The 14,865-nt window shown below is 35.4% G+C and overlaps 1 protein-coding gene across 8 annotated transcripts in view; it reads right to left on the bottom strand.

The window, feature by feature from the left end:
• TBC1D5 (TBC1 domain family member 5) overlaps window positions 1–14,865 on the bottom strand; it is a 564,199-nt gene that overhangs the window by 254,226 nt on the left and 295,108 nt on the right. For all 8 annotated transcript variants that reach the window (XM_059162522.1, XM_059162530.1, XM_059162525.1 and 5 more), the window contains 3 exons: window positions 2,933–3,041; window positions 1,361–1,450; window positions 1,186–1,260 (listed from right to left, as the gene is read on the bottom strand). In XM_059162522.1, the coding sequence (XP_059018505.1) occupies window positions 1,186–1,260; window positions 1,361–1,450; window positions 2,933–3,041 (274 nt within the window). The remainder of the gene's footprint in view (window positions 1–1,185; window positions 1,261–1,360; window positions 1,451–2,932; window positions 3,042–14,865) is intronic.

The following is a 14,865-nucleotide window of genomic DNA, read 5'->3' as shown; positions in this document are numbered from 1 at the left end:
CCGCTGCCTTCGGCTCAGGTCATGATCTCAGGGTCCTGGGATCGAGTCCCGCATCGGGCTCTCTGCTCAGCAGGGAGCCTGCTTCCCTCTCTCTCTCTCTCTGGCTGCCTCTCTGTCTACTTGTGATTTCTCTCTGTCAAATTAATAAATAAAATCTTAAAAAAAAAAAAAAAAAAAGATTAAAAAAAAAAAAAAAAAAAAAAAAAAAAAAAAAACTACTAGTCTAATATCAGAAACACATCCTTATACTAACAACAATTTTTCCAGTAATAATATTATACATATTTAAAATTTTTATTATTATCTTTATAAAGTAAATGATTGTTCTGCTGCTCTACACCCACTACTTCCCTTACAAACAACAAAAAGCTCTGCTTAGATTAGAGCAGGGCCATAGGCCAACTGGTCTCAACTTGAACCTGACCTGAACTCCCAATGCGCTAAGACATGTAATTTTTTTTGCAAAGCTTGGCTTTATGATCAAGCAGATTTTTAGACACTTTGTTAAAATGTGAGTTTCAGTTTTAAAATTCACTTAATATTCTGTGCTGCTATACTATAAACTATATCATAACAACTATATGTATCAGTAAAAAAAGAAATGCTGATATTATATATTAGCTGGAAAATAATTTCTGTTAGCAGGGAAATAGGAATTAGAGCAGCAATTGAAGAAGTTACACAATACTCTAAAGTAGTAATTATTCTTAGTCTTCTCTGAAGTATCAGTGGGGAGGGGCAAATCTTTTTCATTATCTTTAAAAACTTAATAAGCTCACTCCAAAAAGTCACTTTTCTTCTTGCAAGTTAGTCCCACCAAGTAAATCCCCATCTATTTTTATCATAAAGGGAGGCTTTCCTAGAGTCCCCACTGCCCACTACAACTTGACATTATAGTTCTAGCCTCCTGTTTATGCTCTTCTCTTTTACCCTGAGTTCTTATGGTCCCATGTGACATCCTCAGAATGCCATTCCACAGAAACAGATCATCAACCTCCTACAACACAGGATGAATATAGCATAGAATAATTTCCATCAGGTTTTAGGTTGCATAATATATGGAGTAAAAAAAAAAAAAATTAAGTGGCATGAAATAACATTGTTTTCATAGTGATTGATAACCAGTCTCATAAGCATATTCTCATGGGCAAAAGAAGCTGAGATATGAATAAAGATAAACTTTACCCCTTCATCCTGTGAAAGGGGATTATTGATCATCAAATCTTGCTGGCCAACAACCTTCCTTGGGTTTGTGATGTGCTGGCAGGGAAAGAAAGAAAACACACACGCAAAGATCAGAGGTTACTGGACTTTAAAGCATACATAAGAAAACAATTACATTAATTAAAGTACAACTTACTATTTCTTTAACGTTGCTATACCATGCTCTTAGTTCTTTAATTCTACTTATCCACTGACTTTTATCTTGAGGAAGAACACAAAGAAATAGCTGTCAAGGAAAAAAAAAGGAAACTTTTAAAAAATCCTAACAAGCAACATGCAAAACTATGCCAAACAGAATCACCTGAAGCAGATATTCATACTGAATACTGCAAGAGACATTCATATTCATATCATTCCGGTTCCCCATAAATTATATTTGGGAATGTTTATGCATATTTGGACAATTCAAAAAGTGAACAAAGGCCACAAGAACTAGATCCCAAAAACTACACCACAAAACTGAATCAAGGCCCCCATTTTACAGTCTTATATTAATTCCCATTTTACAATCTTATATTAATGGGGTATTGACAGACACAAAGTCCAATGATTAATTTCAAGGTTTAAGATTTGTCTTAAAACAGGCAGGTAAAGGACAGAGAACAACCTGAGGGCATGGCTTGAGAAGTGAAGTCATTCCTTCTTCGGCAGAAACGTTAATTTACAAATGGCAACTAGCTTATGAAAACAACAAGCATTCTTAAAAAGACAAATTTGATTTAATTTAGTTTAATACCACTTTAAAATAAATCTGGACTTGAGTTTATTTTTAGAAAACGAAGGCTACTAAAAGTTAAACAACAAGGACTAGGGTGTGGGACACAAATATTTGTATACAAATATTCTAGCAGTAGGTCTTCTGCCTTTACTGCCTGCATCTAACAAAAGAAAAATGTATTTTAATTATTAAATCTAAATTATTAAATCTAAAACTGTCTAATACATCATGTGTTCCTTACTGTCTTTACTTGCACAGACTCTGTATGCTCATTTATGCAGATATAACCTAAAAAACTTTCAATAGAAGTCATTTCAGAAATAAGTCTAAACCTCAATTCATTTGGAGATAACAAAAAGGGACAATATTTCCAGGCAATTAAAAAAGATAACTGTAAATTATTACTAGTTTTGGTAATCAATGGCCCTTTCTCTTAGAAAACTGATCTAATTTTCTTCCACTTCTCTTTCCTGCTGCCCTTCACTTTATGTTTCCAGTTTAAAATATATATATATATATGTATATGTACATATACATATGCATATACATATATGTACATGTATATATGTGTACATATGAAAAATCATTTCCATCTGCTGTTTCTGAAGCAAAAAGCGGGGGTGACTAAATGGCTGCACTTGATACAGTGGGAAGCTGGAAGAAAATCCCCCTCTGCTCCTGCCCAGCTTCAAGGATTTCTGCAGAAGCCTCTGGGGGATGTAAAGGTGTTGCTTTGAATTCTGCTCCATCAAATGAGATCAAAGAACAGCTATTTCAAATGACTCCTTTAACATGACCAGTTACTCGGGACTAAGGTGGTTCAACCTTATTAGTAAATGTCCTATGAAAGATTAACTTGGATGGCCAAAAAATCGAGAGTGAAGTCTCCTGGAAAATTCAGTGATCCCCTGCATGGGTAATCTCTCAGGGCATCAGGTAATGTGTTGATATACTGCAACCACAAACTGTAAATAAATATTTTCTTCTTACCTTCCAGCAAATGCTGCGGAACCTGCTGCTTCTCAGCTGCCCATTAATCCCCTTCTGCCTTATTGTTGCCAAGTAATTGTTGTTTACAAATAGTTCTTCCCATTCTTTCCTACATGTAAGAAACCAAAGTATAGGGATCCTTTTGTTAAAATTCTCTGCTTGGAGAGGAATGCTACACGAAATTAATTTTAAATAAGTCTAAGAAATGCAACTTTTAAAACATATATATTTAGTTGTGTACTGTTTCTGAACGCATGGCTGTCTTTTTGGACACAGTTCTTCTTAGATTTAATGAATATGTAGATCGCTATAATTATGCCAGCTACTGAAATTCATAATGTCTATGGAGGCTATTCCATTTCCTCTAAAATGCTGGTAGCGCAGTTCAATGCAACAAGAAAAAAATGAATATTAATATAAATATATGACTGCTTTACCCATTGACAAAGACATACCTGCTCCAAAAATACACAACAAAAAGGGTACTGTTGATTACATTGGCTTCTCACATGAAATATCTGTTTAAATGAATCCGTTTCTCTTTATTGTCAGACTGGAGAGTTAAATATAATAGAAGACTACTTTCTTTAACTTCCAGTGCAATTTACTATTGAAATCTCTGCAACTTCTTTCTACATGATCAGTTTTAAAATTTTAACAGGTGCAGGCAAATTTGAAAAAAAACATCAAAAAATTAAAAAGCCTCACTGTAAAAACTGTTAAAGGCAAGCTTGAGTACCTTGCAGTACCTATGGCTGAGTAGATAAACAACTGAAATATGCCTCCCAGGCACACAGACACCAGGGGCCTAACACCTGTGCCTCATTAATATACAAGTAAATCTGCTCTACTGGGAAACAATTGGAAATTAATTGTCCCAAACCATTTACTGAATTTGAATAAAGGAAGTAGACCTATATTCCCTGCATCTTGTACCAAACTAAACATCAAGAATCATTTGTCAACAGTTGAGGCTACTGAACACAGCTTTGTGAAATTTCTGATTTCCTAATGCTGCAATACACTTATCATCATGGCTGAAACCTTGGCAATCTCTTCAGAGAGACTTTCTCAAAATAAAGCCTTTAAAACCCTCAACTGTCCTCCATGTAGATACACGGCAGCAGTTCTCACTGGTCGGACCTGAGAGATTTGAGAAAGGACGGCCTCACATGTCATGTTATCTTAAAGCCAGTAATGCAACCAACTACTAAAACACCCGCTGTGGAGTATCATCTCTACAGAGTTTTCAGAAGAGTGACCCCGGCAATGGCACATTCCTGAATACCGCAAGCAGGAGAACTTCCAGCTCGGCCCTAGAGCACCCATCCCGAAGCCTTCTGCCAGGAGGGGCTGGTGGCAAGGTATGCCATAGGAGACAAGCCCTCCAGCACCTTAGTGAGAAAGTCCACTCCTAACACCACTCCATGAAAATTTCTTACTCTCAACACTCCATTCATAAGAGAAAATAATACTTCATTTTTATTTTAATTTGCATTTATGTCATTAGTGAAAGTGAAAATTTTTCATTCTTTTGAGTCATTTTATTACTTCTTTTTTAAAAACATCCCTCTTGTCCTTTGCCTATTTTAAGCACCACAGGACAGTGGTTAAGAGAATGGACAGCAGAACCACACTCCTGTGATAAAAAGACAGTCATGCCTCACAGAAACAGTACACAATTTACTAGCTACTTACTACCTGTGCAAGCTTGGGCAAGTTACTCAATGTCCCTGTGCCTCTGTTTCCTCATCTGTAAAATGAAATAACAGCATCTACTTCAAAGAATTATTGTGAGAATTAAATATATGACAAGTCCTCAGAAGCATGTCTAGTATATCAGAATATTTTTAAAAATTAGTATTATTGTTAATACTAATTATAGTATTACTTTTATTTTACTGTGCCTTATTATTGGTCCAAAGGAGGAGTTTTTCATACATTAAAAACATCACACCTTTGTCTGCCACACACATATACTTTTTAACCCAATACCTTGGTTTTCAACACAGTGAAGCTTTTTAATGTGTATATTAATTTAAATTGAACATTATTTTCTCCTGATGCTTTTTCCACTGTTGTCATGTTTAAGTAATCCCTAGCCCCTCCAAGCTCAAAGAAGTTTTTTTTTTAATCCTATTAGTCCATTTTACCAATAATATTTTAAATACATTATCCATTTCCCAACAATCTCACATATATTATTCACATCTCATATTCAGGTTTTGTTTTTACCCAGTTTTAGCAGTACTAAAAGATGAGATAAGCAATGAGTACATCTCAGAAAATGTTAAGTATGTCTAAATAGCTTGTGGTCTGCAAGCAAAAACTGCAGATTTTAAATGGAATCTGAACCCACAAGGAATCAAAATTTGTGCAAGACCATGCAGTTCCGTGGCCTGAAATCACCGATATATTCCCGATAAGAGGGAAGTGTGAGGCAAGGACTCCCCCAGCCTCTTCCAAAATCAGCTCCTATTCACAGGGACGGGGACAGTGTGAAGGTAGACACAGCTGGTGGCTAGATTCATTGCCATCTTGTCAAGTTACACAGCCTTTTAAGGTCAAGTTACATACTACTTATGTAATGAAGGATAATTATTTGTTAGCTTAAATAAGACCCTGGGCCTTGATTACAGTGTCGGCAGAGAGAACAGAAGACTGGGACATGTGAAATGGAAACATTATCTTTGGAATTCACAATCATCTCAATTTATTCAGGGTACTCAGAGTTCCAATTAAGGCTGAACACCTCAAACTGATGAAGAGCCTTAACAACAGAGGAACACGAAGGCCGCAAGATAACTCATTGTCTTGCTCTTCTATGACACCGTGTTTCATTAATGAACAGTGACACAGAGTAAACCCTAGTGACAGTGCCTACTATGTGCTCAGCACTCAGAGAGATTAGAGAAAGCATGAAGCTAAGGAGGTTGAGGGATCTGTAAACTAGTATTAATCGGGTAAAGGACAAGCACTTCGGTAGTACAGAGAAGGGAGAACTAGTTTTATATCTACATGTGAAAACCGAGTGTAGAAAATAATAGTAGCCCCATGGGCATTCAAATGCTACTCCAAGAGCTGGGCTGTCAGACCTTTAACAGTATACAGAGGACAAAATATTGAATACTTTAGCCCTTCGAGGGGAGCCGAACCATAATTAAAGTTTTTTACAATCATAAATACAAATGGGGACCTACGACTGAACTTAGGACATGGGCAAAGAATACTAAGTTACTGATGAGTCAGTAGTGGAATTTTTCAGCTTTACAAAAGTAAAGGAAAGGTAGTTTCTAAACTATGCCTTATATTTTTTAAAAAAGGAAATAATATGCCTGTAACAGTCAGTGATGCTACTGAAATGCTAAAAAAAAAAAAAAAATCGATATATATTTAAAAATACAATATTTTAGTAGCAGGAGCCTGGGTGGCTCAGTTCCTTAAGCATCTGCCTTCAGCTCAGGTCATGATCCCAGGATCCTGGGACTGGGTCCCACATAGGGCTCCTTCCTCGGTGGGGAGCCTGCTTCTCCCTCTCCTCCCTGCTCCTGCTCTCTCTGTCTCTGTCTCTCTCAACTAAATAAATCTTAAAAAAAAAACAATATTTTAAGTAAATCACTTTTAACCTTTACAACAACTCTCCTAGGGTGTGTATTTTTAACGCTTCTTTATCAAAGAGGAAACTAAGACTCAGAAAAATTTAATAAGATGGGGAAAAAAAGAGAATTAGGAGAAGCATCTTTGTGGAAGCAACACTAAAAGGGAAATGCAATACTGCAGCCATCAAGGGACAAAAATGGCCTCTGGAAACAAGGCAAGACAAGAACATGACCTTATATTTTCTCCCTTAGATTCCTAGTGTTTGAACATTAAGTCCAAGGGTACAGAGATAAGTTTTCACCAGTTGGACTGAGGAAGTAAGTCAACAGCTGCTGTGAGTGGTTAAAAACCTGGGGTATTTAGGTAGGTTCCTCAAATGGAAGATTAGAGAGACACATGGGCCTTAAGGAGTTTCTTGACAAAGCACTAGTGCCATCTAGTGACAACCACTATGCCCTGCAGGCACTGGGTCCCTAAAAACAACCAGCATCCAGGCACAGAAAGGCAGAAACTGGTTTTCTTCTCAGGCCTTAGTGACTGTCCTAGAAGCATTGTGTGGAAAAGGATTCTGAAGCTACCATGTGCTCCTTAAAAAAGAATATTGTGACTGATTAAAAGTGTTGGCCATGAGTATTGCAGTCATTTCTCAATAAGTGAAATCAACTTTTGCAGCAGCAATTGAGGTCTCCCCTCCAAGAATATCTGTTTAGGTAGCTAATCCACTTGGCAATGTTTTTGTGTTTTGTTTTGTTTTGTTTTGTTTTGTTTTTTAACATGGAAATCAACCAGAATACCCAGTGAATAAATACAGCTGATGATCATAAGGAGATCTCTATTTCTAATTACATATTTTAATGTAGTATTTCCTAAGATACACACATAGAATTAGTATAAAACTAGTTAGCACCTTCTAAATGTAATTGTTTAAATACTTTTGTAACCTAAATAATGCATAAATTACTTGATTAGGTGGAAGTTCTGTACTAGAAAATTTCTGAATTGTCCTAAATGATGACAAATTAGAGAAAATAAGTTTATACTGTACATTTTATAAGATGGTTTCTACTCCATCCTGGGGCACTACCTGAGCAGGCAGCAATGTCTTTATGGGGCTAAGAAGAAACCCAAACAACTACAATTATTGAAAACAATTCAGAGACTACATACCGTCTAGTACTCAGGATCTTCAATACTTGGTTAAGAGGAACTACTCTAGTTTTCACTGATACAGAACGCAGTGAATGGGGAATGGGTTATCACCGGGGATGTTCAACAGGTCCCAGAGAGAAAGAAGATCAAAGAGGGAAGTTTGGTGAGGGGGTGGTATGGTGAAGCTCTGCAGAGATGATCCTGTAGTTTACAAGCTCAGCTAGCTCTTGATCATCTCATTTTTTGAGATTTGACTAGACATAGTAGCACTAAAGGCCAGGGCAAAATAAAGGTGATCCTTATGCAAAATAAGATCACAGTTAGATGCGTAGAATATTTGAAAGTAAAAAAGCACAAAGTAAGAAAACTGAATCTGATGCAAAAAGGTTTATACAATCTGATGATCCTGAAATGCACACCAATATTTGAAAAAAAAAATTGCCATATTAGTGACCATAACTGCTTTACCAAATACAGAGATAAAAGGACATAATAAAATTTAAATTTGTATAGAAATACATTAGTGAAAGATTTCTACTAATGAAAGGACTGTACCATAAATCCACTATTCCAAGTGAAAGAGTATATACTTTTATACAATCTTAAAGGAATGATTTTGAAAATACTATTCAAATACAACAAGGAACATCTAACTTAAAAATCAATGGAAATATGTGAAGTGTAAATTAGGTATGTCAGCATCAGACTGTAACGCGTGGCACCAGATATCGGTAAGCTACAACACTAGGACTGCAGGTGCCAAGATCAACCAGATAAACACTGATGTTATCTATAATTACCTCATTTTTAGCTTAAATCACAGGTAATGAGGGAACTCAGAGACTCTAAAAGGCAATTAGAAACTGTACTGGCTTTTTTGCTTCCTGTATCAGGAATTTTTAAAAACTTACTTTTATTTAAAGCTTTTTTTTTCCCTCCATAATGAAACATCAGGGCATATTACTTATACATATATAAATAAATATAAAGACAGAATGCGCAATTACTTACAAGCTTAAAATGGATTTCTTTCTATGTCTAGGTGAAATATATTCTCATCTGATGAAGCTCCATTGAAACAAAGGCAACAAACAGTTCACTGTGTGGAGGTTTGTCAAAATTCATTTACGATAATGTTTTAATTTGGGTTTGGACTTAACTCTGAATTGAGAAATTTTGAACTTCCACCTCAATGTTCGCAAGGACACAAAGCACTGAGTTAGCAATAGTTTTGGACTGTCAGGTATAATATTCTTTTTAAAAAAACATATATCATTCTCTTCAAAATACAATGTTTAAGAGCTTCTCAATTCAAGGTCCTATTAAGTAGGTAAAGTCAACAAACATACCTTTAGAAAGGGAATTCCAAAAAGCTGTATCACAAGGTTATAAAAAATTAAGTATATAATAAACATCATTATACTACTAATCAAAGGTTCAGCATTTAGAAATGAGGTGAGGAAAGGATCCTACAAAGGATCTGAAGTCATCTGAAATGAATATATTTGATATTCCATAGTTAACTGATGTTTCTAATAGAATTAATTATTAATTCTCTGATATTTGATATTCCATAGTTAACTGATGTTTCTAAGGGAATTAATTCTTTAAGACACCTTCCTGCAGACTTCCCCCACCTTCTTCACATCCCTACTGCACTACATTTACCTTACTATTTGTGAAACTAGCATGGATTTGATATCTAACTTCCAATGTGATAAGAATTTGCCACGGTCTACAATGTAAACAATATTAAGAAGTAAATGCTTACAGAATTGAAGACAAATTATTCCGCAGTAATTTAGAAACAAACATTTATTTAACAAAATCTGATGTCCTAATTTAAAGTAAATCCAATCTCATAAACCATGTTTTTCAAGATTGGGTTGACTTACAGGGTATTATATATACACATAGAAATACATGTATGCTTCAAACAATACTTTCTCTTAAAAAGATCTGAATGAATTATAACTGAATCCATCATTCATTTGAAAATCTGTAGATCAGCACTACCTAACAGAACTTTCTCAGATAACAGAAATGTTCTATATCTAACTGTTCAATATGGTAATCATTAACCACATGTGGCTACTAAGCAGATGAAATATGGCTAGTGTAACTGAAGAAGTACATATTTTAACTGATTTAATATAAAACTAAATTTAAATAGACTCATGTCACTAATGGTTCCTATACTGAACATCAAAACTCAAAGTGTTTTAAGGATAATAAACCATTCATAGATACATTTGATTTTTCGAGTAACAACTATAAAAAAGTTCAAGAGATAAAATATATGCACTATATATATATCCCATATAGTGTTACTGGATAAAGAAGACAGATACGCTTTAAAAGTTGATACAACTAGCTAACAAAAGTCAAGATGGCTCCATAAGAGATCTAACAGTATATAATTAATTCTAAATGAATGGTGCTAGTAAGATCATATATAGATATAATATTGTTTATCTCTATCTATAGTTGCCTTTCCCTGCCTAGGTTTCCCTGTCTCTGCCACCATCCCTTACCCCCTGCTTCCTCTCATCCCTCTCTTCTTATATACACACAAAAGTTAGGGAAGCAAATCTTTAAGTGATGAAGTGATGCATCTGTAAGCTACCCAAAATAATCAATTCTGGCAAGAATGAGATCCAAGATCTGAATCATGAACCTAATATGACCATACTCTGTATTAGACTGGCTCAAATATCCAGAATATGAAAATTTCAAATGAAGATAAATGGGTCATGTGATAAACTTTAAGCCAATATGGACATTATATACTTTATAATTTGTTTGGATTAGTGTACCTAAGAAAATAATTTCACATGGGCGTCTGAAAAGGTAAGGAAATATCCTCACCCAAAGGTGACCAGAAAATCTCATGCTATTTATAATTTAAAAGAAAAAAACTCACAGTATAAAAAAAATCTCATGCTTGAATACCTCATATACCCAGCATAATGAAAGACCAATGTATGCAACATAAGTGATTTTTTTTGTGACACAAAAATGTTGAGAGTATCAAAATATTACTAAGCCTTAAAGAAATTTGTGTCCAGATGTGGTATGCATCTGGAAAATGGATGCCTATTTCTTACATTAAATAACTAGACACTGCTTTGCTTTTGGAGTTTTCCATTCTGTTTTTAGGGGCATTTTTCTCATGACTGTCACTATCAGGCTATTGGCTACCAATCTGCATAATGATTATACATTAGCTCTTTAAAATCCTAAATCTACACTCCTCTGTCACTTGTTCAGTCTGTCTTTTTTAAAATAAAGACAACAAATTAGACTTTAAGCTGTCACATATTTTAGCCTAATTCAACATCATAAATTATCAGAATCTTTTCTAGTTTAAGAAAAAACATGAAATAAGACTGTAGGAATAAGGACTAGAATGGCTCTCCTGTGCCTAAACATATTTTAATAAGCAAATATTTTGCCTGTTCTAATGTTTTCCTCCTCTTTCTAGGTTTCTGGTTATATTCTAGCTGGTTGAAACTATTAAAAATTTGACTTGTAAATAACTGATATGTTACTATATATGCAAATGTCAGCAGCCAATCCCATTCCCCTCAAGGCCTCAGTTCTTGAGTTCGGCCAAGAAAGAATTCAAAGCCAAATCTTTAAGCAAGACTTTACTGGCAGTTAAAGAGAAAGCATCCTCTCAAGGTGGGAGAGGGGGCAGGCACAGAGGTGGCAACTGCATCAGGGGTCAGAGTCTTCTTTTGTCTTTTCTTTCTATGTTTGCGTAGGTTATGGGTCATAGCTAGGGTGGTCTCTGACTGAGGCTGCTTCCAATCATCTAAGGGACTCCTCCTCCCAGTGGGGGGGCGGGTGGTGTGTGCGGTTTGGCCCTATATGGTCCTTGTTGGAACTGTCATGGCCGCCTTCTCCCCACAGGGAGGGAATCAAAACCACAATGCACATTATCATAATGAGGCTATACGTTACTGTTGGCATGTGTAACCCCTCTGTGGTCTTTCCTTAACTGCCTACTGTATCTCAAACAAAAAAAAAGGAAAAACCCCTTTCTGAATATTGGATATAGGGGGTAGGGGATAAAGTGTTGGTAGAAGACACTAAAATGAAGGAATCAGGGTGTGGAGACCTAATTTGAGTCTGCACTGTGTTTCCTATGTAGGCTAGAACACCAGTGGGAGTAGTATTTTTATTACTGATTTTTTTAAAAGAGTTGTTCTGCATCACAGTAGAAGATGAACCATTTTCTCATGACCTCCTTGTCCAAATTAAAATATGTTTCATAAAACTCCTGTCTTAGGCAGAAATATTTTCCACTGATGAAATTTTATGTTATCTGAAAGTTCATCTACTTCAAGAGAACTAAAATCTAGTCCTGACTTTATAAAAGGCCTTTTGTTATTTTTTTATTCTGTTATCCATATGCTCAATAATTCAGATATTCCCAAATGGATGCCACAAAAATTTTAATTATATGACCACAGATATCCTTATATGAACCAAAGAAATGTTTCCATAAAACTGTCACATGAAATGCTACTATAAAATTTGAAAATTAGCACAAGAAAATTCTCATTTTTCTACAGAGCTTTTTAAAATATTATGATTAGGAATGACACCTAGAAATATAAAGGCAGGAAAATGGGGATCCTTCTCTAGGGCCCATCAACAGTCCAGGTGACAGTGGGAAAAACAGGGACAGGAGCAGTGTTAAAAAAAAACACCAGTCAGACCACTCTGGCTTTATTTATCCTACTCCCTCGAACCTCTTCGAGATCTCTCAAGTAGAAAAAAAAAAAAAAAAAAAGTCTCTGTTCAACCTACATAATCAGAATATTAAAAGAGAGAAGCAGGCTCTGGGTTTGGCCAGGTGGTCAGGGGCAACCAAACAAAAGTAGTTACTTAAGAGGTTATAAACTCATTACTGTGCACTGAACAAAATCCACATAACAAGAGTTCTGTGCCTGGTTCAATCACAGTACAGCTCTGCTGCTCAAGGCAACTTTAAGACCTAGAAGCACATTAAAAAACTGGAATGAGAGTTAAGAGATAGTGTTCAACTATCCCGTTTTGCTTCAAATGGGTTCAGAGACTTGGGCTTGTCATCTGAATTACTTTTCTAATCTGAACAAATAGCTTGAAATTCAGTCTTTGAAAATCCTTGAAATATGTCAACCAGCTAAACTACTATAACTATCTCAGAACATTGCATCTATAATCATGAAATGAAAACTATGTCCATATGTTCAGATGATACTAGGACTTCTTTTAAATTTCAAATATTCTCTCATTAGCAGGCTATTTTTTATTCCATAGCTGCTTTATTGATTTTTCCCATATTTCTAAGCATATAATATTCATTCTCAATTATATCATTATCAGCTATTTCATATAATTTTGTGATTTAAAGATTCTCATTTTCAACTCCCAGTTAAATTTTTTGATCATGGATTTAAATATATCAAACACCTCCGATATACTAAAATCTAAAACTTTAATACTATCAAAATACTAGTTCATGCAAAGTAGCAAAGTCAACACAATGAAACAGATGTACGTAAATACTCATACTGTATGGGCCACTTTAGCTGTCTTTTATAACTAAGGGCATAATGTTGTCACTAACAAATGTAAAGGCAATTGAGTCTAACCATTTTAACAGTGCCCCCCCAAAAGAATGTATTGTTAGTAGAAAATGAAGACTATCTTTACTCACATTGTTCACCTCATAGAAAAGTCTTGTCCCTCTAGAATGTCCAGCAGATATACCTTCCTTATAACCACTATTCCCCCAACAACCCCTCAAATTTAACTAGGCCATCTAGTATTCCTCTAGTTCTTAGTAAAATGTCCCCATTAGAACACTGGTCATCATCTACATTAGTTGCTTCCATGTCTGTCTCCCCTCCGAGATGATGAGTGGGCAGTGTTTTATTCATCCTTGGGTCTTGGAGGTTTAGCACCCTGGCTTGTCTATAATGGGTGTACAATAAAGATGTGCAGGATGATTGAAGATTTGTTAGCTCTCCTGAACCATATATATATATATATATATATATATATATAACCAAATATATAACAAAAATTTATATTGTTTTTTATATTTATATTTTATGTGCATATGACCATATATAAAGATATATATTATATATAAATAATAGTATATATTTATAAACATATATAAATATATGTATATATTGTATATATATAAAAACAAATGTCACAATAACACTTGTGAAACCTCTGGATTAGAAAACTACTTGAAAAAATAGGATTACAGGGGCGCCTGGGTGGCTCAGTTGGTTAAGTGACTGCCTTCAGCCCAAGTCATGATCCCAGGGTCCTGGGATTAAGCCCTGCATGGGGTGGGGTGAAGGTGGGGGTTCCTTGCTCAGCAGGGAGTCTGCTGAGGTAATCTGATACGGAAAATAGACAAATACTGAATATCAATCTCTATTAAAATATTCTGTAAAAATTCCACCTTTAAACTGTATCTTTGTCAAATCAAAAATCAGTATCAAGCCTTATGTAGAGCTAACTATATAACTATAAAGCACACCCATAAGTAAATAAGCAAGGTATTTGTAAAATGTTTAAAAAGATTTATAACTTTTCACTTTTAAACCATTCTTCTTTGTATTATTTTCTCAAATTATAGATCCAGTAACACACTTCAACATTACTGACCAAATATTTAAAATGACATTGTCCATTTCACTACCCTACTTAAAAAGTACAGCATAAGGGCACCTGGGTGGCTCAGTGGGTTGGGGCCTCTGCCTTCGGCTCAGGTCATGGTCCCAGGTTCCTGGGATCGAGCCCCGCATCAGGCTCTTTGCTCCACAGGGAGCCTGCTTCCTCCCCTCTTTCTGCCTGCCTCTCTGCCTGGTTGTGATTTCTCTCTGTCAAATAAATAATTTAAAAAAAAAAAAAAAAGTACAGCATGCTAATATATACTACAAATAGTGACCCATGGGGCTGACAGGGGTGCATTTCAACTGGGGACACCAGGAAAAAAAAGAAGTGTGTTCAGGGGAAGGAACTCTCAGTGATGACTGACTCAGAGCAGCTTATCCTCATATTTCAAATGTATGCCTGTCTTTTCAATGATAAACATTTACACAGCCTTGGATGATTGGAGCTTGCAGCTGACTACATAAATAAACAAATAAAAAAAATTTTTTTTTCCC

The sequence above is a fragment of the Mustela lutreola genome, chromosome 2 (genome assembly GCF_030435805.1).
Source record: "Mustela lutreola isolate mMusLut2 chromosome 2, mMusLut2.pri, whole genome shotgun sequence".
NCBI classification, from domain to species: domain Eukaryota; kingdom Metazoa; phylum Chordata; class Mammalia; order Carnivora; family Mustelidae; genus Mustela; species Mustela lutreola.
Note: the sequence above shows the minus strand (reverse complement) of the source record. Positions and strands in the feature narration are given on the sequence as shown.